General features: G+C 46.8%; 1 protein-coding gene across 1 annotated transcript; it reads left to right on the top strand.

Moving 5' to 3' along the window:
• Positions 1 to 3,447: 3,447 nt before the first annotated feature.
• On the top strand, positions 3,448 to 6,625 carry RPL37A (ribosomal protein L37a). The gene is made up of 4 exons (XM_039702131.1): positions 3,448 to 3,669; positions 4,430 to 4,558; positions 5,747 to 5,829; positions 6,467 to 6,625. Exons 1-4 carry the CDS (start codon positions 3,667 to 3,669, stop codon positions 6,528 to 6,530), a joined length of 279 nt encoding a protein of 92 aa, XP_039558065.1. The 5' UTR covers positions 3,448 to 3,666; the 3' UTR covers positions 6,531 to 6,625.
• The last annotated feature ends 18,868 nt before the right edge of the window (positions 6,626 to 25,493 follow it).

Raw genomic sequence — 25,493 nt, 5'->3', positions numbered from 1 at the left:
TCTCTGGCATGTTTAATCTCAGAGGATGAGAAGGCAGTCTGACAGTGTGGCAGATGTGCAGCACACACCTGGCAGCCTGCAGGGTTTGCAGTCCTGGTTTTGCCAGTGACTGAATGGACAGGGCAAGTATCATTCTGCTGTGTTTCAGCATGTCAGCTTCCACAGTTGTTTTGTTTAAAAAGCAGATAATGGTTGTCTGTCCCCAGGGCAGAACTCTTGAGAAAACCAACTCATCTGCAGCTGCAGAGTGTTTTTAACAATGTTTTCCATTTTCAAGAGTCTGTATTTCTAGGAGTTTGTTCACTGGCAAATTGGGCCATTACTTGGATCACTCACAGACTGGCTCTTGGGTATTCTGTTTGGCCATGAAGAGAAAAGATCCAAACAGATCTTGATGTTTTGTGGTGATGGGGAAGAGGAGGGAAAAGAGGAAGTTACCACCTTGAGCTAAGTAATGTAGCTGTGCATTACCTCTTTTAGGCACATGTCTGCCTCTGCACACTCATCTGTGGCCTCGTGTGAATATTAGGACCTGCTCCATGGCAAGTACTTCTTCTATCAGTGGAGGGGGAAGCTTGTGCTGACTGCCAGGGATTAACCCTGACTTCTCAGGGAGGTGGGGTGCGTGGGTATGTGTTTCTTCAAGACTTGACTGATTTCTGCAGGTGAATGAGAAGGGGACACAGGCAGAGTTCTGCTCTTGTTTAAGAGAGTTCTGCTCTTGTTTAAATAATAAGTTGTTCTAAGTTGTGATTCTCAAGCTTTTCCTGCTTTCTGTATTTTAGCATTCCTTCTCCCACTTAGCTGTGTTTTACAGCTGATCTGTAGAAAAGGTGGCAAACTGAAGGCTTACATTTAGCTCCTGGAGGCCAGTAGCTAACGTGCTGTGGAGGTGATGTGCTCGGCTCTGTGCAAGTACCAGACACTGAAAAAAATACCTCTCTTGCAAGGCAGAGAAGAAAAATGTTTGTGCTGTAAGATCAACCTGGTAACATTAGGTATTTTTTCCTGCATTGAAGGGTTTGATTGTTCCATTTTCAGCTGGTGTCGTCATGGAAATGCCCCACAGGCTGCGTGTACAATTGTGCTGGGTGGAGAACTGCATTTCATTTGTGACTGCAGATGGAGCTTTGGGGTGTGAGCAGTAGCAAGGGGTGTTGTAACTGGGCAGCTGGAGGAAATGCTTTATCTCTGGGTTTGAGGCTGAGTTAACCATCACTGCTCTTATTTCAACAGCTGCCCAGGTGATGAATACGTGCTTTTTGACATTTTTAAATGTCTGTCATCTTGAACACAGAGTATTTAATCTGTCTGTAGGATGAGTGATCTTTCTACTTGCAAAGTGGGTTGTTCTGAGTAAGGGGTCTTGAGAAATGTTGCTGTCTGCTGAGTGAAAAAAAAAATATGCAAAAGGCATTATTTGTGTACCAATATTGTTGTCTCCTATAAAACTAGTTCTTTGTAAAGCTGCAGCTGTTTCAAAACAGTACTTTTCTGAGATACACTGAATGTACCCTTGGAGAATTCTGCTTCTTATTAACTTGATTCATCTTGTCTGTATGTTGATAAATCCCAGCCCTGCTGGAGGAAATGCTAGAGGAACCTTCCCTTTGTTAGGACATATAAAATCTCAGCTGTTTGCTGCCCAGATACAGAGGTTTTTCAAATACACCTGAGATCCATTTTATCCTTACTACATGAAAAAGGGGAGAAGAACCTAGCAGGAAAGTGCTGTTAGTGATTACTTCTAGGGGCTGGAGAGACTGCAGGCCTTGTCCCAGTGGCACCATTAGTCCCTCATTTGTATGGTGAGGAGGTGGCTGGGCAGCTGGCAGCAGGCTCAGACAGGATCTCCAAGGCTTGAAGAACCTCTGCAAGGCAGTGTGCAGGGTGCCAGTGAGACCCACAGCAGGCTCAGGAACATGGAGCACTCCTGGGCCTCCTGCACCTGCCAGCTGAAGATGATAGAGCTGTATCTTTTTGGCATTACCTAAAACCAGCAGAGAAAGGCGAGGACCCATCTCACTGGATCTTGGAGCATCTTACTGTGGCTGGATGCCTGCTTGTACACCTGCATCAGTGCTCCCACCTGTGTTGGAGAAAGGTGTGCTTTCAAGAAGGATGCTAAAACAGCAACAACAGGTTAAAATACATAAACAGTAAGCTGGAGCAGTTCTAAGTGTTCTGTGTGCCCCAGGCTGGCTATCTTCATGAGCTGAAGAGCTCAAGGAGGTGGACTGTCTGTGTCCTTCATCTTCTCAGTCCCTTGGAAATGTGTGTCGACTTTGGCAGTGCTGGGAGCAGCTGTCACCCAGGGTGGCTGGGTTTGGTTGTTGCCAGAGCTCTCTGTGACACTGGTGGATGATGGATGTGACCATGTGCTGTACTGTCACAGCAAACCTGAACTCTGTAGATAAGACCAGAGAACAGCAGTATATTCTCTGGATGTGTTGCTGACAGTTTATTTTTTTTTAACCATATCGTCACTAGGCAGCCAAAGGAAATTACTTTTTTCTGTTTTCTAATACATTGGTATCAAAGCTGCATCCTGTGAGTCATCATTGTGACGAGGATCTGAAAAGGGCAGATACATTTGTAGGATATATCAAATGAAATTTTGATTCAGCTGAGGAGATAAAAATACCATTGCCTAAAGTCTTGCTGAGCCCTCATCTCAAACATTGCTCTGGCCCACCAGCTCCCAGGGAGCTTGCAGGGATGATCAGGGAATGAGGAGCCTGGCATGGCAGAGGGAATTTAAAATGTTGGTGTTCAAACCCTTAGAGCAAGAGCCAAGAAGGGATGTGACATCTGTCCATGATCTCTTAAAGTACAGATCCCAGCCAGGGAAGGTAACACAGTGTTGGGTACACTCCATTCCTTGATTCCCTCTTCACTAAACAGACTGCAGGTGAAGAGTGCTGCCATGGCTTGAGGCAGCCAGGCTGGGTATGGAGGAAAACAACCTGCAACCATTACCTGGGGTTTCTCGGTGGACTGGGGAGCTCCGGCCCTCTCCTGGCAGGAGGGGATGAGCCGTAGCTGCGCATGGAAAAGCTCTCGGGCTGACTGGATTACATTTCCTAGTGGAGGTTAATGAGTTGCTAATCCCCTTACAGGCATCGCAGCTCGGTGGCACTGGTGTGTTTTTCCCTCCGTGTTTTGGTGCTGGGGATCGCCTCTGAAGCAGCCCACGAGGGCTCTCAGGGCTGGTGCTTGCAGCAGTGGGTAACCCCGAGGAAATTGGGAAATCAGGTGAAGACCTGACCTGATGCCGAAATTCTTGAAAGCCCATGGTTTAGGGCTGGTATGTTTTATATTAAGAATTCATCCTCGGTGATTTTATTTATTTATTTATATAATTTACTTTTTCTTCAGTTCTGGGCACGTTTTCTGTCCCTGTTTTGACCTGCTGTTTATCCTATTTTAAAAACGAGGTGGGCGAATGGAACTGCCCCGTCTCCTTTCCTGCTGTGCCCTCCCTGGCTGGCTCCCCGGGACTCCGAGCTCCGGCGGTGCACAGCGGGCTCCGCAGCCCGCCTCCGGCTCTCGGAGCCCTCACGCTCGGTGGCACCGCCTCCTCCCACGTCACTTCCGCCCGCGCCGGCCCGCCCGCGCCTGCGCGCTGCCGCTCCCTCTCCCTCTCCGCGTCGGCGCCGGCGGAAGATGGTGAGTGCGGCCGGGCCCGTCCGGCGCCATCCGCCGCCATCCGCGCCGGGATCGCCGCGGGGCGCGCCCGGGACAGCGCGGGGCTGGGGCTGGGGCTGGGGCTGGAGGTGAGCCGCGTGCCCGAGCCGGCCCCGGCCCCGCGCTGCGACGGCGGCTCGCTGGGTTCGGGCAGCCGAGGGAGGCGGCCTGGGTGAGGGGAATGGCAGCCGGGGACAGAGAGGCTGCAGCGCTCCGTGCCAGCGGCGGCACCGGGACGGACGGGGCTCTGCTCGGTCTCGGCGGCCCGGAGTGCCCCGGCAGGGGCTGCAGCGGCGGCAGCCCGGTGGCGTTCCGTCGGTAATGCTCCCGGGAGGGCGGCCAGGAGGATTGGAGGACTGGAGCAGCTCCACGAGCACCGCTGAGCGAGTTGGGCCTGTTCAGCCTCAGAGAGGCGATTGAGAGGGCATCTCATTATATAAATATATGTAGTTAAATAGCTAAAATAGCCTAGGAGTGTATATCTCAATGGGGATGCTCGGGACCCGTCTGGATGCAGCCCTGTGCCACGGGCCCGTGCTGTTCAGCAGGCAGCTTGGGCCAGGAGGTCCCTTGCAGCCTGACCCATTCCCCGACGCTGTGAATCCTGTTTTCCCAGCGGCAGGGGAGGCGGCAGCCCGGCTGAAGGGTGCTGAGCACTCAGCTGCCGTGCTGGGAGAGGGGAGCAACGAGGAGAAGGCTGTCCCTGTAGAGCTGGAGCTCATTCTGGTTTGCCTCCCAACAGGCCAAGCGCACCAAGAAGGTCGGGATCGTGGGTAAATATGGGACCCGGTACGGTGCATCCCTTAGGAAAATGGTGAAGAAGATTGAAATCAGCCAGCACGCCAAGTACACCTGCTCCTTCTGCGGCAAGGTGAGAGATCCCCTTCCCCCTCAAATGTCTTCAAAAATCACATTGTTACTGATGCTAGAAAGGAGATTTGATGCTTCAGTAGTTTTTGCCCTGAAGAGAAACGTGCCTGGTTCCAAGACAGGAGCTTTGGGCTGCTGTCAGAGTCCTTGAAAAAGAGAGTAGGCATTTCACACGTATGTTTAGTAGTAGTTAAAGGAAAACAAACATTATTACATTTCATGATAAAAAAGAGTGAGCAATGCTGCCATGTTACATGTTTTACATAATTAATAAAATAGACCTGACATAATTAAAGCATCACAGTTGTTATCTTCATAATTAAGGCTTGACTTGGACTTTTTTTCCCTTTTAGTAACTTTTTACAGCATACCTGGCAGAGGAACAGAGGTTGCTTTTCCCACTTTAAACTCCTGGTGGCAGTTGCTTTCTTTTGTGTTTTGTATAACTCTGGATGGGGAAGAATTTCTGATAGGAATTCATCTTAACTGTGTGTGTACATAATTAAAATTTGCTGTTAAATCTAGTTTCTGACAGTTTGAAAGGTCCATCAGCTTATGCTTTGCACAGATATTTTTATTGCAATCTGTAGAGTAGGAATCTTTAAAGTGTCTTGAAATTTAAAAATATTTTCGTCATGGGTTTTTTACTTTGATTTGTTGTTGGGTTTTTGGGTTTTTTATATTGAAGTGAGAATGTGGATGGTCTTGTCTGCAGAGCTGCCTAAATCAGGCCTAGGTGTGGGCAAGCCAGTTGTCACCTCTGCAAGGTGATGGGCACCTGCCTGGGGGAGGGAGTTCTGTGCCCACCCCTCACTCTTCAGGTGCTCTTGGAAATGGGTCTGGGTTGAGCAGGCTGGGCTTGCCCAGGGAGTCCTGGGAACAGTGGTGTTACATGGGCACCAAACCACTGAGAATATAAATTGTGATAACCAAGGTAGCCCCTTGCGATTTTTCTCCTTCAAAATAAGCTGAAGTTTTGATTATGCCTTGGGAAATGATCCAGGTCGTATCTGAATGGAAAAGTGTTTCAGAAGTGTCTGCAGGATTTGAGTAAAAGGATTGCCTGTCTCTTTCTTGTCTTAAACTTGGCTTATAGGAGTGCTGTGAAGGCCTTGCCTGAAGTTTCTTGTTTGGCTTTTTCAGCTGATGGAGAGTGACTTTATTTTTTTCCTTTTTTCTTCTGTTTCAGACCAAAATGAAGAGGAAGGCTGTGGGTATCTGGCACTGCGGATCCTGCATGAAGACAGTTGCTGGTGGTGCCTGGACTTACAAGTAAGGAGATGAAGAAGCTCCAATCAGTGTTTATTCTCACATAGCTGTGGCATAATATAGCTTTTGACTTTCTGTCTTTTTTTTAAATTTTGATCTGCTAATCATTAAGTAGATCTGTCTTGAGATAATAATGGGGGAAGTTGCCTGTTTTGTTAAAATTTGATTGGTGTGGATCAAAGTCAATTTGATTGCTATTCTTTGCAATAAGCAAAGCCAAATTTATTCCAGGAAAAGTTGTTTTCATGTTTTTCTTTCCTTGTAAAAGCAAAATAATGGCGTTATAATAACCTTTATTGTGAGGGTGCTGCTGCTTACTCCCCTTCCCTGCTCCTTCCCCCACAGTTGTTAGAGGACACTCCTGCCCCACGCGTGGCAGTCGTGAGGGATCCGAGCCCACGCGTTGGTGCACGTGGCCAGTGCATGACTGGGGGGTTTGGGCTGGGCTGTAGCCTCTGAAGTTCCATGTGCTTTGTGGACCCAGGCCTACGCTTTGTTGTCAGGAAAATAAAAGTGGAGTTAGACCCTGTTTGACAGCACAGTCAGATGATAACAATTTGAAGTGAGAAGTGCTTTCTCAAAAATAAACAGCACCAGCACAGTTGTTCTGCCACATTCAAATGACTGCTTCTTCCTCCAGTACCACCTCTGCAGTGACAGTCAAATCTGCCATCAGAAGACTGAAGGAACTGAAGGACCAGTAGAAGCTACTTCCTGATCTCCTTGTGAAACATCCTTTTTTCTCCGCTGTCAAGATCTGTCCTTTTATCAATAAAAGGGTGATGATGGTGTGGAATAATTTTTGTCTTTTCTGCAAAAAATCCTGTCTGTTATGTGTGGTGAGTGCCAGGTGCCCACCAAAGCTGCCCTATCACTGTCTTCCTCTTCTGGACAAGGGATAGAAAATAGAATGAAAGGTCTGTGGGTTGAGATAAGGGCAGGGAGAGATCCCTCACCAGCTGCTGTCATGGGCAAAACAGACCTGACGTGGGGAAACCAGTTCAATTTATTACCAGTTGTATCACAGTAGGATAATGAGAAATAAAACCAAATGCTAATTCCAATCACCCCTCCCTTCTTCCCAGCCTCAACTTTACTCTTGATTTTCTTGCCCTTCTCAGCACCTGCACAGGGGATGGAGGAATGGGGGCTGAGTCCATCACATGCTGACTCTGGTGCTCCAGCTTCCTCAGAGGGAGGGCTCCTCTCAGTTCCTCTGCTGCAGCATGGGTCCCTCACGGAGTCACAAGTCCTGCCAGCAAACCTGCCCCAGCATGGGCTCCTCTCTGCAGGGCGCAGGTCCTGCCACAGGCCTGCTGCACTGAAGGCCCCCTACAGTGTCACAGCCCCTTTGGGCAGCCCTGCTTCAGCATGGAACCCTCCTGGGCTGCAGGACTGGGATGGCAGATTTGTTCTAGAATAATTTGCTTGCAGTGGAATTGAGGTGTGTAGCTGTTTTGGTCAGCTATAGAAATTGCAGCATAAAAGTATAAAAAATACATATATAAGCAAATGGGTAAAAAAGAGGAAAATATGAAAAACACCACCACTCATAGATCCAGTGACAAGACTTGATTGTGGGTGACTTCAGTGTCCCTTCGTCTAGGTGATGGTCACAGTCTTGGCCTGTGGGAGGTGGGGGAGCCCCTGAAGCACAAAAGTTCGCTGGGTGAGTATCCAGGTGTGGTGGGAGTGAATGCCCAGGTTCTTCCCCTGAAGGGGTGGGGTTCCCACTCTGATGTAACAGTGTGGGTCATGTGCAGTCTGGGCCCTAAATGGGTCTGGGGGTGCTTTGGGGATTTTTGATGGTTTATGACCAAGCCATGACAGCTGCCTTACAGCATCCTAGCTGAGCCAGGAATGAATGCTGCCATGCCTCCGTGTGCATGTGAATGTCCCAATACCTTCCAGGGGAGGGGGGGAAGGGAGGAGGAGTTTTATGTCTCAGCCAGTAGTGTAAAAGGGAGGGTTTGCATTACCAAAAGCATTTTCCCATCTCCCAGGATCTGGTTCTTAATGCCCTTTTCACTCATCTGCCTCAAAAACAGTTTTTTGCTAAACAAAAGCTGGTTTAAAGTTGTGCACCTCACCAGCTGAAAATTTCAGTCTCCCAAGGTACCAAAAGCATTTTCCCATCTCCCAGGATCTGGTTCTTAATGCCCTTTTCCCTCATCTGCCTCAAAAACAGTTTGTTGCTAAACAAAAGCTTGTTTAAAGTTGTGCACCTCACCAGCTGCTTTTGAAAAGGCTGAAAATTTCAGTCTCCCAAGATGCCTGTAGCATCTCCTGTTTCTGCTGCAGTGGCCTGGGTACCTGCAGACCTGTTCCTCTCTCTCACTCCCCCCTCTGGCTGTAATTGATGTCTGTTTTTTTTTCACCTTTAATCTGTTACCCCAGACACTACCATCACTGCCAATGGGCTCCTCCTTGGTGAGCTGACATTGGTTCTGTCAGACACAGGAGAAGCTTCTGGCAGCTTCTCCCAGAGGCTGTCCCTGTCACCCTCCCACTGCCAAGACCTTGCCATGCAAACCCAGTGCACTGTTCTGTATTTACAGGTGTAACTATGGAGACAGTAGTAGTGGTATCCAGTAGTTTGAGTGGCCCTGGTTACTGGTGAAGCCATTAAAAAACACTTCCTTTCTAGTTAATTGCACATTTTGTTGCTTGAATGCGCTGAGGTGAATCTGAGGAAAGCTTAAATAACTTGAAGAAGCTTGGCTCATCTTGGTATGTCCTTCACATCTGTGCCTCAAGGAACAGCATAGAGCTCCACAAGTGCAGGAATGGGCAGATGTAAGTGGGGGGAAAGAGAGCACATAAAACATCTCTCTGCCCTCCCATTTCCTCAAGGGCCTGGGACATGTGCAGCAAGATGGAGAGAAAAAGAGCATTTTGACTGTAATGGTAAAAGCAATTCGTGCTCTGCTGCTGGCTGGTGCTGCTAATCCTTCAGCACCACCCACAGATAGCTGTGTACCACAGCCTGTGGCATGTTCTGTTGTGTGCCTCTCGTGTGAGATTCACATTCTCTGAACCTGAAAGAAGCAGTGAGAGAAGTAGAGAAAATAATTATCAAAATAATTCTTATTTCATTTACTACACCTGTGTTTGTATCAAAGTAGAATACAATATAAAAATTATTTTAATAATTCTTTACTTCTCTCACTACGTCTTTCAAATTCAAAAAATTTGAATCTCACACTCATCTCCAGATGTTTGAATCACCTAATCCACACTGAGTTGCAACAATAAATTTTCATGTTGAGCTAATCCTTTGGACATTCAGTCTTGGTGAAAAAGCTGCTGTTTGAGTTAATAATTGCCTCCAAATAATCCATTAAATTATCAAGATGCTGGAGTACCTTTTTTGGTCTGACTTGTGACTGACCAGTTGAGCTAATCCTTTGGACATTCAGTCTTGGTGAAAAAGCTGCTGTTTGAGTTAATAATTGCCTCCCAATAATCCATTTAAATTGTCAAGATGCTGGAGTATCTTTTATGGTCTGACTTGTGACTTTCAATTTGGTTTTATCAGGGGTTTTTTTTGGTGGCTGCATCTCCCATCCCTAACAATACAGGCCAGAAAACAAAAGTCTTGTTAATAACTTCGGTTATTAACAAAATTTATAAACAAATTTTTCTGCTAGAGGAAAAGTAGCAAAGAAGTAGCAGAGGGGTTGCTTATTCTCACTCCAAATTAAGCTTTACATGGATTTGGGTAATGATAAGCCGCAGCAATAATGATTCATTAATGAGCCTGACATCTTCAAAAGATTAATTCAAAGCTGGACCTAAGTAGGAACTTTTTCCCAAGTTGCAAAAAGTCTGTGGCTCACAAGTTTGACTTCAGTGACCCTGAAATTGTTTTCCAAACTTTTTGGTTTTTCTTTTAATTTGGTGCTTCAAACTTCCGTTACTAAAGTCAATTTATATATTCAGGTATCTGGTGTCATTCATATCAGTCTGCATATCCTCATATCCCAACTGGCTTGGTGATATAACCACTTTCCTGGGAAGCCAGTTGCAGTGCACAACCACTCTCTGGGTGAAGAACCTTTTTTTAATATCCAGCTTAAACCTCCCCTGACACAAATTAATTACATTCCTTTGGGTTCTATTACTGATGACCAGAGATCAGCCCCTGCCCCTCTGCTTCCTCTCATGGGCAGGACAGTGTGGTTATGCGTTGCTTTTTATTCTTGATTCAGTGTGCTTGGGCCACGTTTCCATGAGGTGAGACGTGACTCTGCACACCTCTGTGCTTTCTTCATTAATGCAGAGGTTGTAATTGGAGTACAGGTTTCTGATGAAGCTGTCTCAACTGCTGTGAAGTATGAATGGCTATTCATTAACAGGTGCAGAGGATATGTTTCACTATGTTGATATCCCAGGACGGCTGCTCTGGTATCTCATCTGAAATGACTTCTATTCCTGTCGAGGAGGTTATTAGTTACCCTTTGGATTTATATTTGCAGAGAGTGGAAGCTGGGCAGGGTAGAAATACAAAGAGAAGATAAGGATGCGAGACCATCATTTTGACCTGGATTGTGTGGTCCTACCTGCATCCCTGTGGGATGGGCTGTGCCCGCAGATCCCCTGGGCTCCTTGTGCCGTGGTGCCCCGGCGTGCTCCTCGGCAGAGGCACTTTGTGCGGGTGAATCCTCGAGGCGAGGAAGGATGCGCTGGCAATGCAGCGAGCGGCCAGCGGGCGCCACTGCCGCTCTGCTGCGGGGCTGCGGGCGCTGCATCCCTCCCGCCCGGCTCTGCTCACCCGGGCTCCTGCTCCCCCATGGCGGGGGAGGCCATGGGGACACCTCCAGGCCACGGCAGTCTTTTCGATTGCCTGTGACAAAAGGCATCAGGAGGTTAAAATAGGAACGGGCAGGTTGGACATGAGGATTTTGTAGTTATTTGTCACCTCTAGCAAAGCTGAATTTGTGTCAGTGCTCAGTCCAAATGCTGTGTATATACTAGGAGAAATTTGTATTGACAACTATGTGATTCGGCCAGGTGAGCCTCCAAATTTGTTGTTTCCCCTGGAAATCTAGGGTGAAAACAAGAATTCTAAACAACATTGCTTACTGCTTTCAGTACATTTGCTGATAAGCCTTAGTCAGAAACTTGGATAGAGTTGTCTTAGATGCTGTAGAAGCAGAGAGCTGATACCTGTCCTGGAAGGTGTGAGTTTATGGTAATCCAGACCCATCTGGATTACAACAGCTCTGGGAATTGGAGAAGGATTTGATGGAAATGTTGACTTTAAATATGACTGAATGTGCTGTAGATGTGGCTGTGCAGTTTAGTTTATCTTAGTTGCTTTTGAAGAGTAAGTGAGAAGGGGACCTCGTTCTCAGAGCAATGTGTCAGACCCATGGGATTTTTCTTTCAGGATCAAGGATATTAACCTAAGGGGATGGTAGCTGTAAGAAGTGTGGCATTTCAGGTACCAAAAGAAACTTGTATTTCAGGAGTCCAAAGAAACTTGGAAATAAAAACTGAACAAGCTCAGGGCAGATTTCCTCATTCTGATTTCTGTTAAGTATTTCTTTGTTTCCAAAACAAAATAACTGCTTTGGCTTTACCCCTTTGTGCTTCCTGCCCCCTCTTGGTCACCAACACCCTGTTTGGTCTGCAGGGGATCATGATGCTAAGCCTTGGGAGCACCACTGGTGTTATGCCCCACATTAAAGACTGGGGGTTTAGGGCTTACAGGAATGAGAAACCTCAGCCACAGGAGTTGGTTGCCCTTTCTGCATGTCCTGATTTAAGGGTGGTGTGAACTCAGCCTGTGTGCAGGTGCTCCCTTCTGGCTTGGTGTCTTAGGAATTTGACTGTAACACAGCCTGGCAGTTATAAGCAGTGGGCACCATGTTTTAAGGAGCATATTCCAGTGTGATTTCTAACTTTCATGACCATCAAAAGTTTTGTTCTTGTATGGTCAGCTGCTTTCCTCCTTGAGCACAACCAAGGGTTGCTGATGGCCCTCCTAAGCTCCTTCCTCCATGCTGCACCCCAAGGAGATTGCAATGGCACTTCAGAAACAAGAGTGACTGATGCAGGTGAGTCACCTTCCTGGTGCAGGCTAACCCTGTCTTGGGACTATCTTCTGGGTCTCTCCCTAGAAAGAAAGCAGTGATGAAGTTTATTGCTGGCTTTGCATGCAGCTCAGAACACGCAGACAACAAGAGAAGCAGCCAGATTTAGAGAATGATGTGAGCAGCACTTTAATGGGCTGCAAGACACTATCTGATTTTACGTATTATCCTAGCTTCCACCTGCTGCTCATCCTACCTAGATTTTCAGCAGCTCCAAATGGGGAAAAATTGCATCACAGAGCTGGCCCAGCTCCTATGGATGAAGTGGGTGGGTGACAACTCTCTGCTACCCAGCTATGCAGTGGGGCTCCCAGCTTTCCTTGGAGAAATGATTCCTTAAAGGATGCTACACAATGATTTGCAGTGGCATGAGATGGTGTATTTCCAAGGGCTTGAGGTTCCTGCTTGAAACTGGCCCCAGTGCTGTGGAAGTGGGCAGTTGCCATCGGTAACACATCCTCCCTCCGAGTATTTGATCTCAGCGGATGTCTTTTGAGCCATGGAGTGTGGCAGAGTTGTGGATATGCCTCAGGTGCCCTTATTAGATGCCTGGATGCATTTTGAAAATGGCTGCTTAGAAAATGTCTAATTGCTATTCCACATATTCAAAAAGTTTTTTTTTTTTCTCTTGTCAAGGCTTTGGCATGCCTTGGATTGCTAAATATACTTTCCTCTTGCAAATTCTTGGCAGGAATCTGTGTAAGGAATCATGCCAAGCAGTCTCTTCAAATGTTAACAAGCTCATCGGTGTGGCTTTCCCAGTGCAGGGTTTGTGCTCTTTTTTTTTTCCACCTTCCTTCCCAAAAAGCCCCAACCCTTCTTTTTGTACACTGTTGCTCTAAGCACATGAACTATGGCAGCTCTGCAAGAAAGGATTTTTCTAACCAGAGCCAAAAAAAGTGCTTGATTCGTGTTCAACAGTTTGGTGTCACAGCCCTGCTCAACCTCTCGGGCTCCTGTTGAGTAGGAAGCGTGGATTTTGGGGTGCTTGTGGAAAACCTAATCCGTTTCCTCTCCTCCTTTGCCATTCTTGCTTTTCCTCTGTTCTTAGCAAGCTGGACTGTGTCCTTGCATGGTAATTGTAGATTTGATGTCTTTCTTCCAGCAGCCTATTAGCAAGTGAATGAGGCTGTCATGCTTCCCCTTTGTTTCCTCCCCAGTGCTTATCCGGGTGCCGAAGCAGCCCTGGAGGTGGTGCCTGCAGCCGGGCAGGACCCATAGATTAGAGCTTCAGACTGGGCTGCTCCTCTCCCTCTGCCCCAGGCAAAGAGCAACCCTGCTCTGGCATCTGGAATTTACAAAGCAAAGACAGCAGTGAGAAGCCAGTGCAGCACCCCTGAAAACCTCAATGTCTCCCTAAAGGAAACTTACCCTAGGACGTCGGCATTCCTCAATCAGTATGAGGTTACACAGCTCCCTTTGGCCTCACTGCAGACAATCTTGCACAAGCATCTGGAGAGCTTTGCCCCTGACTTGCTCTCCTGGCCTTCAATCATCTGATGGACACACCTTGGGAGCAAGCCTTTGTGCTCAGGTTGGGATGTTGGATTCCCCTCCCTGTGCTCAGTCCTACCTCCTCCTCATGGAGAGGATGCTCAGTGTGGGATGCAGGGAAGGTGCTGCAGAGGAATTGAGTTGTGGGGCCAGAGAGCCTGAGTGCATCACACTGCAGCCTGGAATGAGCAGTGGGTGTTATTGAAGGGACCTCTGTTCACACTGAGGAATATTTATTAACTAATTTATTTACTAACTCATGAGTTTAGTTTCCACACTGCAGCCTGGAATGAGCAGTGGGTGTTATTGAAGGTGTTATTCCTCTGTTCACACTGAGGAATATTTATTTATAACTCATGAGTTTAGTTTCAGGAATTTGCTCTGTGACCCTTCTCCATTTCTTTGATTAAACCTCCTATTGTAAAGAGGAGTGTTTTATTTTGCAGTCCTTCCCCACCCTGAGACAAATGTCCTGCAAGTCACAGCTTTGCTCTGCCCTTCAGGCAACTCTGGAACAGCCTCAGCTCTCTGCAAGTGTGGAGAGGGAACCTGATTCCTTCAAGTAAATATACTTGATGTGAAGTGATGGGCCAAGAGGGCACTTGCCTTTTCCACTGAATATTCTTCTTCCAAGTTGCCACCCACTACTGGGCCTCACCTTTGAAGGAAGAAGTTCTGATGCAAGGAAGGATTGTCTCTGATATCCCAGCTGTGAGGCCAGGTTGATTGCTTGAAGATAGGATCTAGGGCTCTATCAGTCATGTCTGTTTCCATTCAAGCAGTTGCATTTGAAACTGCCCTTACTATGCATTTGAAGCGGTCCCTACTACTATTACTGTGATGGATTAGATTTGAGATTAAAGGCAAATCTGTAAAGGGAACATTTAAAAAATCCTTAAATGAAAACTAGACCCAAGGAAAGGGGGAATGCAACCCAACACAAGGAAAGAAGAGGAACAAATAAATAATCTAGGTGTTGAACAATTAATTTTTAACCTTAGTCAGCTGGAGACGTATTTTCCTTTTTGCATGAGGAATATGAAACAAAGAAATGCAAGTTCCTGTAGCAAGCAGGAGATGCTTGTTCCAAAACAGGTGAACCTCTGACAGAAATGCTGTGAATGCTGTGGTGCTCCTTGGGGACCTCAGGTGAAGACTATGCTGGTACCTGCCAAAACAAAGAACAAAACAGTTGAAGGAAAAGATAGAAGATGGTAAACAATCAAACAGATATGGAATTCACAGCCCTAAAACCAGACTTGTTATCTGAGCCCATCAGCAGCCTGTCCATTACTTTGGTTTGGACCATTATTACTGTACCAGTGCTTAGCAGGTGAGGAGGTTTTACAATATAAACCTTAACCACTGATAAGTCCTTTCACATTGCTTACTTGGAGAATCCAAGGCATAAGAAATGGTGGTAGAGCTGCTGGTTGTGTTACTTTTTTGCTCTCAAAGGGTAGGAAGTGATTGTACATGGTAATCAGGCTACCTTGTTTGGTCAATGTACTCTCCTGCCCTTTCCCACTGCATCCCTTCTTTCTCTGGTGAGTTCTCACCTTGCATGGACTCTTCTCCATGTTGTGAGGCCCTTAAGGCATGGAATATCTTCTTGTTTAGCCCCCTGGGGCAAGCTGAGCGCAGAGGATCCTGCGTGCTGCCTGCTACCTCTGTTCATCTGGAGCACGGAGATCACCCAAGCCTTTGAGAAGACATTTCAGGAGCCCTCCCTGCCATCACAGCAGGAAGGTGGTACCTTTGTCAAAGGGAGAGCTTGCCATCACTCTCAGAAAAAGGGGTTGCATAGAAATGAAACAGACTCCGACTTGTGGTTTTGCTCTAAATCAACTGCATTTTTAACATTCAGAAGCCAACAAAGATGAAAGACTCCTGGTCAACCTCTCTGCTCCCTTGGGGAAAAAAGTAAAAAGACTTGATAAATATTTTGCATTAATAAATTCCATTTGTCTTATAAAACAAAGTTTGCCAGCTACCAAAGCAGGAAAAATATTTTACATAACTCTGAGTGCGACGTCTAAAAGGTTGCTATGAGCCTGGTTTGAGCAACTCTTTCCATATCCCTGAATGTGAAGGAATGATAATCTTCACCCAAGCTGGGACCAAGCTTGCTGCATGTGTCTGTGTGGTGCTCCAACTCTGGCTGGCTGCCAGGTGCCCACCAAAGCTGCTTGACTTGACTTGGGGAAGTTTAATTTATTGCCAGTCAAATCAATGTAGGGTAATGAGAAAATGAAAACCAAACTCTTAAAACACCTTCCTCCCACCCCTCACGTCTTTCCCAGGCACAACTGATTTTCTCTCCCTCCTCCATGACCTGGAGCACCTCCTGCCCCTGCCCCTCCTTCTTCACTGACCTGGGTGCCTGTTCCTCTCACATGTTCTCATTCCTCTCTCTGGCAGCAACTGCTGCTGTGCAGTTCTTTCCCTTCCCTTCCTAAATCAGTTATCCCAGAGGTGCTGCCACCACTGTGGATGGGCTCAGCCTTGGGCAGCCATGGATCCATCTTGGAGCTGGCTGACATTGGCTCTGCTGGACACAGGGGAAGCTTCTGGAAGCTTATCACAGAAGCCATCCCTGCTACCAAAACCTTGCCATGCTAACCCGTGTACTTTTCGCCAGACAGATTTATTGCAGGCTGGTCCAGCAGGTAAGAGGTAAGCCATGGAAAAAGAGATAAAGACGTGTAAATGTCCTGAAAGCTGCTTGTGAACCCAAAACAATGTCCCTCATTGTGCTGTGGGAAGGTTACTATAAAAGGCTGCCTACTATTATTATTTTGTTATTAATTTTTAAGTGTGATGTTGATTAATCAGTGGAGCAGATTCCCCAGGGATGTTTTTTGGTCTGGACTACCAAGTTTCTGATTCTCAGGGCAGGAATTGGGCACTGGCTGTTCTTGCTGATCCTGACAGGGTCTATGTGATGGTTTGCATCACCCTGCTGTGGTTTCATGTCAGGCTGTGGGGTGTCAGACATCAGCCACAGCATCTCAGGGAGCTGCAGGAGGCTTTGCAAGCCCACACCCTCAGCCTTGGTTAGCACTTCCTGGCATGCAGAAATTCAAATTGTTATGAGTGGTAGAAGAAGGAGACACCCAAGCCTGAGACAAGCAGGGTGTAGCTGAGGTCTGCCTTCACATAACAGTCTCAAGACCACTTCAGGTTTGGCACTTGGAGCATTGCAAGCCAAGGGTGCTTTTTTGGCTTTGTAGGATGCAGATCATCGCAGCTGACCAACCTCCCTTCCCATCAGGCTTCTCCTAGGTACCAGCTTGGCTTGCAGAAGCTGGGGTTGTTTCTCTGCTCAGTTCAAGTCCATCTCCTGGTCACCCCTGCCTGCCTCCTAGAAGATGAACTGGCTGCAGCTTTTTGTATGCTTACGCTTCCCCTCGAGCCTCCCTTTGCCTTGGACCATCTGCCACCAGATGATCTTTTGGAAGGAGGGAGTGACCAAAGGCTCACCAGTCTCTGTCAGTGTCAAGGCCAGGAAATGGTGTGAGTTAAAACACAAAGAAAATGAGGGATGCAGCAGCTCTGGGGGTACAAGAATTGTCTGGAGATTGGCTCCTACAAGCATTGAAGCCCCCCAGCCCTGCTGTCAGAGATGTGCACACCAGGAAGATATGCCATGGTGAGCCACATGGGAAGTGACCATTCCCTCTTGGGAAGGTATTTGAAATGGTTGACTAAAGATTTATCCTGATTTGGGGTGAAAATTTATTTGTGAATCCCAAACAATGTCTCTTGTGGAGCTGTGGGAATGTTGCTATAAAAGTCACGAAAGGCCCAGCTGTCTACGATTATTGTTTTGTTGTTAATTTTTAACAATAAGGGCAATTACCCATTGGAACAGATCCCCCCTGGGATATTTGTTGGTCTTCAGTATTTAAACTATGAGGTTCTGTGAGCAGAGACGTGTCTAGGGCAAAGTGTATGTACAGCACCGAAAACCTCAGTGCCTTCAGCCACGGCTTGTGCAAACCTACTCTCAGTTGTGTTGCAGCAGTTCAGGAGGGCACATGTGGCCAGACATGCTGTCTCAGCAGAGGGGTGTCTGCTCCTACTGGGGTGGCAATAAGTCTTAGGAAAACTTAGAGACCTGAGTAGCCCTGAGCACCTGAAGTGGTTCCCAGTTTTATCAGATTGATATTTCACAGCAGAATGGACTGTTCAGGCTATATATAGCCAGCCCCTAGCTGAGAACAATTAGTGTTTGTTCAAACAGCAACTGAGGCTCTTCTGAAAGAGTTTCAACAGCTAAAGGATCAGTTCTTGGTCACCAAGGGCGGGGTGTTGTTTTGGTTTTATCCTCCCCCTCTCCCCCCTTAGCAGACCATGCAAGTGCCTTCTCTTTTAGGAATCAGTTCTGGAACAAATGGAGACACCACTAAATTATATCTTTGGGCAGAAAAGCAGTGCCAAGCCAGTCGGTTGATTTTGTAATGTAGGACAGAGCCCCCCTTTCCCTGCGTGCAGTCATGCACAGACTCCTTGGCAGCTAATTAATAATTTGCAGTTAGGCAGCGGCTGCTCCCTTGCATCATTTCAACGTGGTTGCCAAGTGGAAAATTGAAAAGCAAGAGAGAGCCAGAGAGAGGATGATGATGACACAACAACAACAACAACAACAACAATAACAAAGGTTTAAAGTTCTAGGAAATTTCACTATGTGAGGTCAAAATTCCTTGTGTGTTCAGGGGCTGGGCTGTTGGCTGGCAGGCACCTCTAGTTAACATGGCAAGGCCCTTTCTTTTCAAAGTCCTGTTGTCCTCAAGCACCTCCTGTTTCAGAGGAATTTCTTGGTCCTAAAAGGCATATGTTTGGGGAGGGGGAGGATGTGGTGAGTACACAGGACTAGGGCAGGTTGAAGAGAAGTCGAGTGAGGGTTTTTCTCATGGTTGGGAAAGTAAAAAGTGCTCTGGGGGATAGGAACAGGCAAGGAGGGATGGTGAAGCACACCTCCCAAGATAGGACTGGGAAGAGGATGGGGGTTATGCCACAAAGGAATTTGCAGAGCAGGGGATACCCATGTGTGGGCTTACAGCCAAGGGAAACCTGGTCCTAGTTTTTCTGTATCCTGAGGAACACATCTTGCCAGAAGTGTCTCTCCTCCCAGTTTGCTGGTCAGCAGTTGGCCTGTGTTCAGCCTGTTCATGGCACAAAAGAGGTCTCCTCTTTTTTAGCATGGTCCAGTTAGATAACAGTAACAGTTATGGTCTCATGAGTTAGGTTTTCCACTCTTTTATGGTGTTAGCTCTGGGGAAGAGCTGAAGCATGGATGTTGGCACAGCAAGTACAACAGCTGAACTGAGCACGTGGAGTTTTCACACATCTTCATGCTGGAGGTTGTCAGAGATGTGAGGCGAAGGGAGCCAAGGGATGACTGGTGTTCAGAGCATATGATGAGCTCTTTCTGCTTTGCAAGCCTTTCTTCTGTTTCTCCTCTCCATGGAGGAAGCCATGGAGGCATCTGACTCTTCTCATCTACAGTCACAGTAGTCTTCATGAGGTTGGCAGCTCGAGGATCTGTGTGGCTGGAGACTGGCAATTATTTATGGGAAGTAGGATAAAAGATCATCAGTCTCAAAAACATGACCTATGAGGAAAGGCTAAAGGATCTGAAGAAGGAAAGCCTTTTTGAAAACATTTGTTTTGAAATACACAAGATATTTTGCTGTAAGGTGAAATGGCCTCATTGGTTCTCTGTATTCACTGCAGACCTGACAAGTGATGACTGAAACTCCAGCAGTGTGTTAAGTCTTGGTTGGACATCTTCTGGCCAAGTAGATCTGGTTGGCCTTGCTTTGAGTTGGGATTGGAGGAGAGCCTTTCAGAGGTCCTTTCCAGCAATAAAATTCTGAAATTCTGTGATAGGAACAATTTCCCTGCAATAAGGATGGCAACACAGTGATGAAGTGAGGTGATAGTAACGTCACATTTGGAAGTTCCAAGTTGGAGATTAGGCAAGCATTTGTCAGAAGTGGCTTGAGGAGAGCTGTCAGTGTTTGAAGGAGGGAAAGCAGAATGTCCTTCTGATGTCTCTTCTGGTTTTGACTTTAAAAACCATCAGCTCTTAACTCTCAAGCACTGACATTTGAGGACATCAGGCTATGCATCCTCCACTTCAGCTTGGAGGATATTGAGGCTCACAGATAACTGACATGAGAAAAGATGGGGAATCTGGGAGGCCAACTGGTTCCATTCAGAAAACTGTTGTTCTCCCATGTTCACTCTCTTGGTTTGGGGGTTTTCTGGAGAGGGAAGGAACCAGTGGTGTGGATGACTCATGGCCCTTTTCTAAGAAGCCCAGTAATGCTGTGTTGAATCACTGAGCAAACAGGCAGAACTGCAAATACCCAGAAGTCTTGGGCTCCTTCTGCTGCTCACATTTCATGATTTCACTACTGAATCTAAACCTGGGGCTCACAGTCCCTTCCAGGGAGGTGTGTTGTATCGTCAGCCACATCTCTTCCTCTTTGCCCTGAGCCTTTGTACACAAAGCAGGGATGGGGGGCTTGTAGCTTCTTGCAGTTTCTTGCTTCTGTGGGATTCCTGTGGGCTGAGCATGACTGAATGGCTGTGGTCCTGTGGATGAGAAATGCCTCACACCCTGCTGGCACCAAGGAAGGATTACTGTTCCCCTGCTTAATGCGTTTGTTTAATGCCCATTCCGTGAGGCTGTTTCTCAGGCTGTTTTCCTTGCAGGATATGTCTCTGTGTGTGCAATTAGCTAAGAGACACTAGCTTAATGACTTGTGCGTGTCTGAGTTAGGCCTGGCCCAGTCTCGGATGGCTGCCTTTCTCCTGTCTGGAGACTTAATTCTCTGCAGCTCAAACTGCTCTGTCATGCTCATCCCAGGGGCTGGATGTAGACAGTGTCTCTTGCTGGTCCCCAGCCAAAGGAACCCTGCTATCACACATAATTACCTCCTTGACTCATAGTGACTTTTATTGCTCCCATCCCCCCCTTTTTGTTTTGTTTTATAAGTTTGATTTGTTCTTTCGAAGCTATTGTTTCCATCCCTGTATTCCCAGTGGCTCCAGAGGACTGCAGTGTATTCATGCAGGAATTACTGGGGCGGGCTCTGTGGTCTGTTTTGTGTAAGAGTTCAGACTGAGTGATTGTTCTAGTCTCTTCTGGCTGGTTTCTGAGCTTATGGGTTAGGCAGAGGGAGAGTAATACCTGGGCAGCAAGCTGCATTGTTCAGGAGCCTGGTGCTGAACAGAGTCCCTCACCAAAATGTAGATGACCATTTCTTTTTAATGGACTGATTGTCTTGGTCATCTCAAGTGCTCCACCACAGCTGGCTGAGCAGTGGCTCAGGTAAGATGAAGGGGACACTGGTCATCCAGTCTTCTGAACAGCTCCAGAGCTAGAATTTTTCAGGGCTGCAAGAGTAGATCTCATAAGGAATCTCTCCTCTCCTGTCTTTTGCCCTCAGTAATTTTCTTTCCCATGTACTTCAGCCCCAGCTTCAAAACTCAGCCCAACACATGTGTCTGCAGAGGGCACTGGTAAAAGACAGGTTCCTCTTTCTTTGTTCCTGGCTGCACTGAAACTTCTGCTGGCTCAACTGGATGACTTCTCCTCTAGGCAAAAATGGATTAAGTTTCCAGAGCCACCACTGTGAAACTATTTGCTGTGATTGGACCTGCACAACAACATTTATGGGAAGAAAGTCAAGCAGAGAGGGATATCCTGTGAGCTTGCTGATGGGTAAAAGTGTGGTCAGACAGTTCTTTTGAACCAGACATTGTCTGCCTAGTGCTACCTCTGGTCCTTTCCCGAAAAGTGAGGGCAGGAGTGCTGTACATTTTGGATAGCAGTAGGTCAGTTTATCTGCCCCTCTGGCCTTGTGAGAGGTTTCACTGGGCTGCCAGGCACCTCCATATCCTTTCCAGTTCCTCCCTCCTTGTACTACTACCCATAGGTAAGGACCTTGAAGTCATCACCTGCAGCTCACTCTCAGGAGAGACCTGTACTTGTTCCCTTGGTGAAAGCTGAGGAACAAAGGAGTGCTTGGGTAGACCATGTTGGAAGACTTCCTTCAAGGATTTCTCTGTGGGTAGGATGTGTGTGCCACAGAGGCAGCTGTTTTGGAGTAGGTGGTTTGAAATACTGTCTGGAGCAACAGGAAAACAAGTGACAAGTTCATATCTTTCATTGCTTTTCCTCACCAATTTGCACTTCTATAGTAGATTTGGCAAGGCATCAGCTTCAGACTTGGCACGGGGAGGAACAATCTGAATTAATTTACCTTATCTTTGCTTTAAAAACTCCAAGATCTATCAGTTTATTGTCATCCTGGAAAGGACTGTGACATTTCTCTTATTGCCGAATACATTGTTCATGTTAGAAAGTGTCACTCATGTTGTTTTTTGACGTAGATGGATATAATCTGCATCAAATCAAATACATTCCTTTCACTGATGTAATTAATGAGCAGAAGGCATGGGGCAATTGTTAAATTGTTGAATACTGCAAATGAAGGCCTTCAAGAACAACAACGAATCCATGCCTATAATGGAAAGAGCAAAGACATGTCAATCTTGTTTAGTTACCTGGTTATAGGATTCAAGATCCTTTACTGACAGTTTCAGAAAGAGTGTGACAGGCTAAGAATATAAGAATACCAGATCTAGTGGCTCCTATTGAGACAAACCCATATGAACTCTCTCATCAGATATGTTTCTTATTTTCTTACATAAATTGTTTTCCTATTATGAAAACCAGTCCTTTTTGTGAAACTAAGCATTTCAACAGGGTACATCTCTCTCTGAGGACTTTTCCCATAGATTTTCCATGGGAAACTGACCAAATAACCCAACTCTGAGGTTATTTTCTTTTAAATCAAATTTATAGGCCTTTGCTGAAAACCTTGTATGTTTTATTTCTTAAACTTGAGAAACATATTAAAAAGAAATCAAGCATAAAGACAATTTTTAGCAGCAAAAAGCAACATTTTAACAACCTTTTTTTTCCTGAACAGCTTTGCTAATTGTTCATTAAAGTACTGTTAAAAGCCTTGAAGAGGAACAAAACCTCCAATGCATCATCTCCATCTGCCTTGGGAGATGAGCAGGGAAACCACCAGGAGCTCATGGAGCAGGGACTGGACAGGGAGCAGGTTCTCTGCTGCTCTGTGCATCTTCCTCCCACAGAAGGCACTGAAGGTCATCATCATGCCCACTCCTCAAGGCTTGGTTTTCATTAAGTGGACGGGTCTGGGTTTGCTATCTCTGACTCTACACACAGGCTCTTCCTGACCCCTGGACCAAGATATTTCTGCAAAGAAAAGTCCAGAAAAATACTGTGAAAAGGACTTTCCCTTTCAGATGCTGAAGACAAAGCTCCATTTGGGCGCGTGGCCATCTTTAAATAGACTTGTGTCAAAAGATGAGTCTGTCCATTTATCACACAAAACAGCCTGATCTCCCTTTTATTCAGGTCTTGCACTAAAGCTGTTCAAGTATTGGATATAGCTGGCTGAGCCAGCGTTCTGCCTGGCCTCACTGCTACCATGATGTTTTGGGGTTATCCATGAAGAAGCAAGAACGTTGGATGCAGATGGATGCGCTCGTGCACAGGTAATTCCCCCTCTTTCCAACACCAAAATTCCTCCACTGGGCTCAGAGGGATGCAAAGGGTAAAAGGCTGTAGCAAGCCAGGCATGGAAGCCAGCTGTCCCATGCACAAGTCTCCAGGGCCTTAACCTCCAGACCACAGCGCTCAGCTTCTTCTGAAAAAGGGCAAGGCTGTACAGCAGAACTGTGGAACTGGAAGGCTTGTGGGCTGAAATGAGTCCAAAAGACATATTAACAGGCATGAGAGGCCTGTGATGAAATAGCTAAGGTATTAATGCAGCCAGAGGCTGGTAATGAATACAAAAAATGCCCACATTTACCCAAGAGGTCCCAAAGGTCTTTTGTCCAGAACATTGTGATCCTTAGAGAAATCTCTTAAGAAAGTTAAACCACAGGGTTAGGGCTCCAGGACAAAATCTGGGCTAGTGTGGTCTCTCAGCTGTTCCGAGAGACCTGTGACCTGATGAGACCTTATTTGCAGTTTTGTTAAAGAGCATGGATATCATCCTCTGGGACTTGTGCCCTGTCAGGTGAGGGTGCCCTCCTCCCCTATGGGTGGTGTGAGTCTCCCACTGTGCCCTGTGGCTGTGCTGCAGATAGCAAAGCTTAGTTCGTGTATTTTCAGATGAGGTTCTGTCCCCTGGTGACAGGGGAAATCCTGAATGCTCAGGTACTACCCATGATATACAAAATGCTCTTCTGATACTTAGCTCTCCATCTCTCAGCTGCTGAAGAAAACCTCTGAGGTGCAGAGCACAGGTCAGTGCAGGATAAAGTGCCGCCATCACAGTCTGACCTTCACCACTTCTTGTTTCCTCAGCCCATTCATTTTTTAATGCATGGAGAACCTTGGTCCTTGGTACTTGAACCAGGGGCTCTTGGTGCTGAGCAGAGATGGGATGCAAGGAGAAAATGGGACCTGGAGACTAATGAAAGCAGAGAGTTGGATGGCTGAACATCCCTGGTGCTGGATAAAGTGCAAACAAATGAGGAAATGAGGAAACAAAAGCAGGTTTGATAGATCTTCCTCAAAAGTAATTCTAAACCAATGCCCATCTCACCTGCTTTTTGGAGTGGCTGAACCCACTTTTTAGGACTCATGCATCACAGTCAGGCACCTTTTTGATGCTTCCAAAGGTGTGGCAGGCCCTGACTGTCCCCAGGGCTGTATCCACACTGCTCACCTTATGTATGTCCTTTAGCCTCTCCATCCTTCAGAATTTTTTCTTTTGTACGTATGATTTCCCATTCAGAGTGCCCCAATGAGGAAGGGCTGCTGAGTGGAGGCATTGCTGTATGGCACTGGCATGTCCCTTGGCATGTCCCTTGGCATGAAAACACCACCAATGCTGTGATTATTTTGTGCACCTGATGTGAGAGTCCGTACAGTCATTCTTTGCTTTGACCATTAACAAGGCCTGATTTTAGTCCAAAACAAGCTTTCTTGAAACAAAATAGTCATTTTCCAGTCTTCCTGTGGAAGCCAAAAGTATTTTAAGTTGGACTGGGCTGGCCTAAACACAGGGTGGGGAAGGAATCAGTAGGTTTGGGACATTTTAATAATGAAGAGAAGAATGTGAAAGGAAGGATTAAACATGGTGTTTTATGTGTATTTATTGAGTCAATTTATAAGGTGCCTTTTGCAAAATATCTTGAGCACTGCATGGAAAACCACAATGTAAAATATTTGAAAAATCTGAACACGAAGCCAGTGTGTCCCAGCACACAGCCAGGAAACAAAGGAGAAGCTGGCACTGGGAACAGTTCTCTAATCACCAGGCCCCAGCAAAAGGAGATCTGAGTCTGCAGGACAAGGTGAGCCATCACAGGAAGGATCTGTTCCCTGTGTTCCAGACAGCCCCAGGTGGGTCTCTGTGGGCAGCCTGGAGCACAAATGGTTCAGCCCATCAGACCTCCTCCAAAGACAGACCTGGGCTGACAGACCTCAGGGAGATAAGGTGACCCTGGGTGACCTAGGAGGCCTGAAGGTGGCCCATTGCAAGCCCAGCTGGTGAGCATATAGGAGCAGGACTGCCTGGATGGGAGCACTTTGAGGAACAAAACCACTGCTCCATCTGTGCTGCACAATCCTCAGGACTGCTGCCCTGGACTGTTTTCAGGGAGAGGCCAATTAGAAGCCCATTTCACCTGGCCAAGGCAAGAGCACAGATGTTTGTGGCATGGTTTCTGTTATGGGATTTTCTTGCTTGGAACTGAAGCACGAGTTTTTGGCACACTGCTCTGCGGATGTTTTTTTCCTGTGAGATGTCCAGAGCTGCCCCTCCAGCTGTGTGGCTCTGCTAAACCCTGCAGAGGGGCTGCCAAGTGCTCCCCAAAATCTTTGTGAAGTCCATGGGACTCTATGTGGTGAGGAACACTATAAAGGATGCACTTAACAAGAGCGCTTTGAAGTCATGGGTACTGAAAAAATATTCTGTGGAGGATTTAACTGAATTCAAGAACAGGTAA

This window comes from Passer montanus, unplaced genomic scaffold (assembly GCF_014805655.1).
Source record: "Passer montanus isolate IOZ18808 unplaced genomic scaffold, ASM1480565v1 scaffold1, whole genome shotgun sequence".
Taxonomy (NCBI): domain Eukaryota; kingdom Metazoa; phylum Chordata; class Aves; order Passeriformes; family Passeridae; genus Passer; species Passer montanus.
Note: the sequence above shows the minus strand (reverse complement) of the source record. Positions and strands in the feature narration are given on the sequence as shown.

Bases quoted from the DNA above. Each gene is read 5' to 3' on its own strand.
- RPL37A (XM_039702131.1), top strand. The intron at 4,559-5,746 runs GTGAGAGATCCC...CTTCTGTTTCAG, and splicing joins CCTGCTCCTTCTGCGGCAAG to ACCAAAATGAAGAGGAAGGC. The intron at 5,830-6,466 runs GTAAGGAGATGA...TTCTTCCTCCAG, and splicing joins GGTGGTGCCTGGACTTACAA to TACCACCTCTGCAGTGACAG.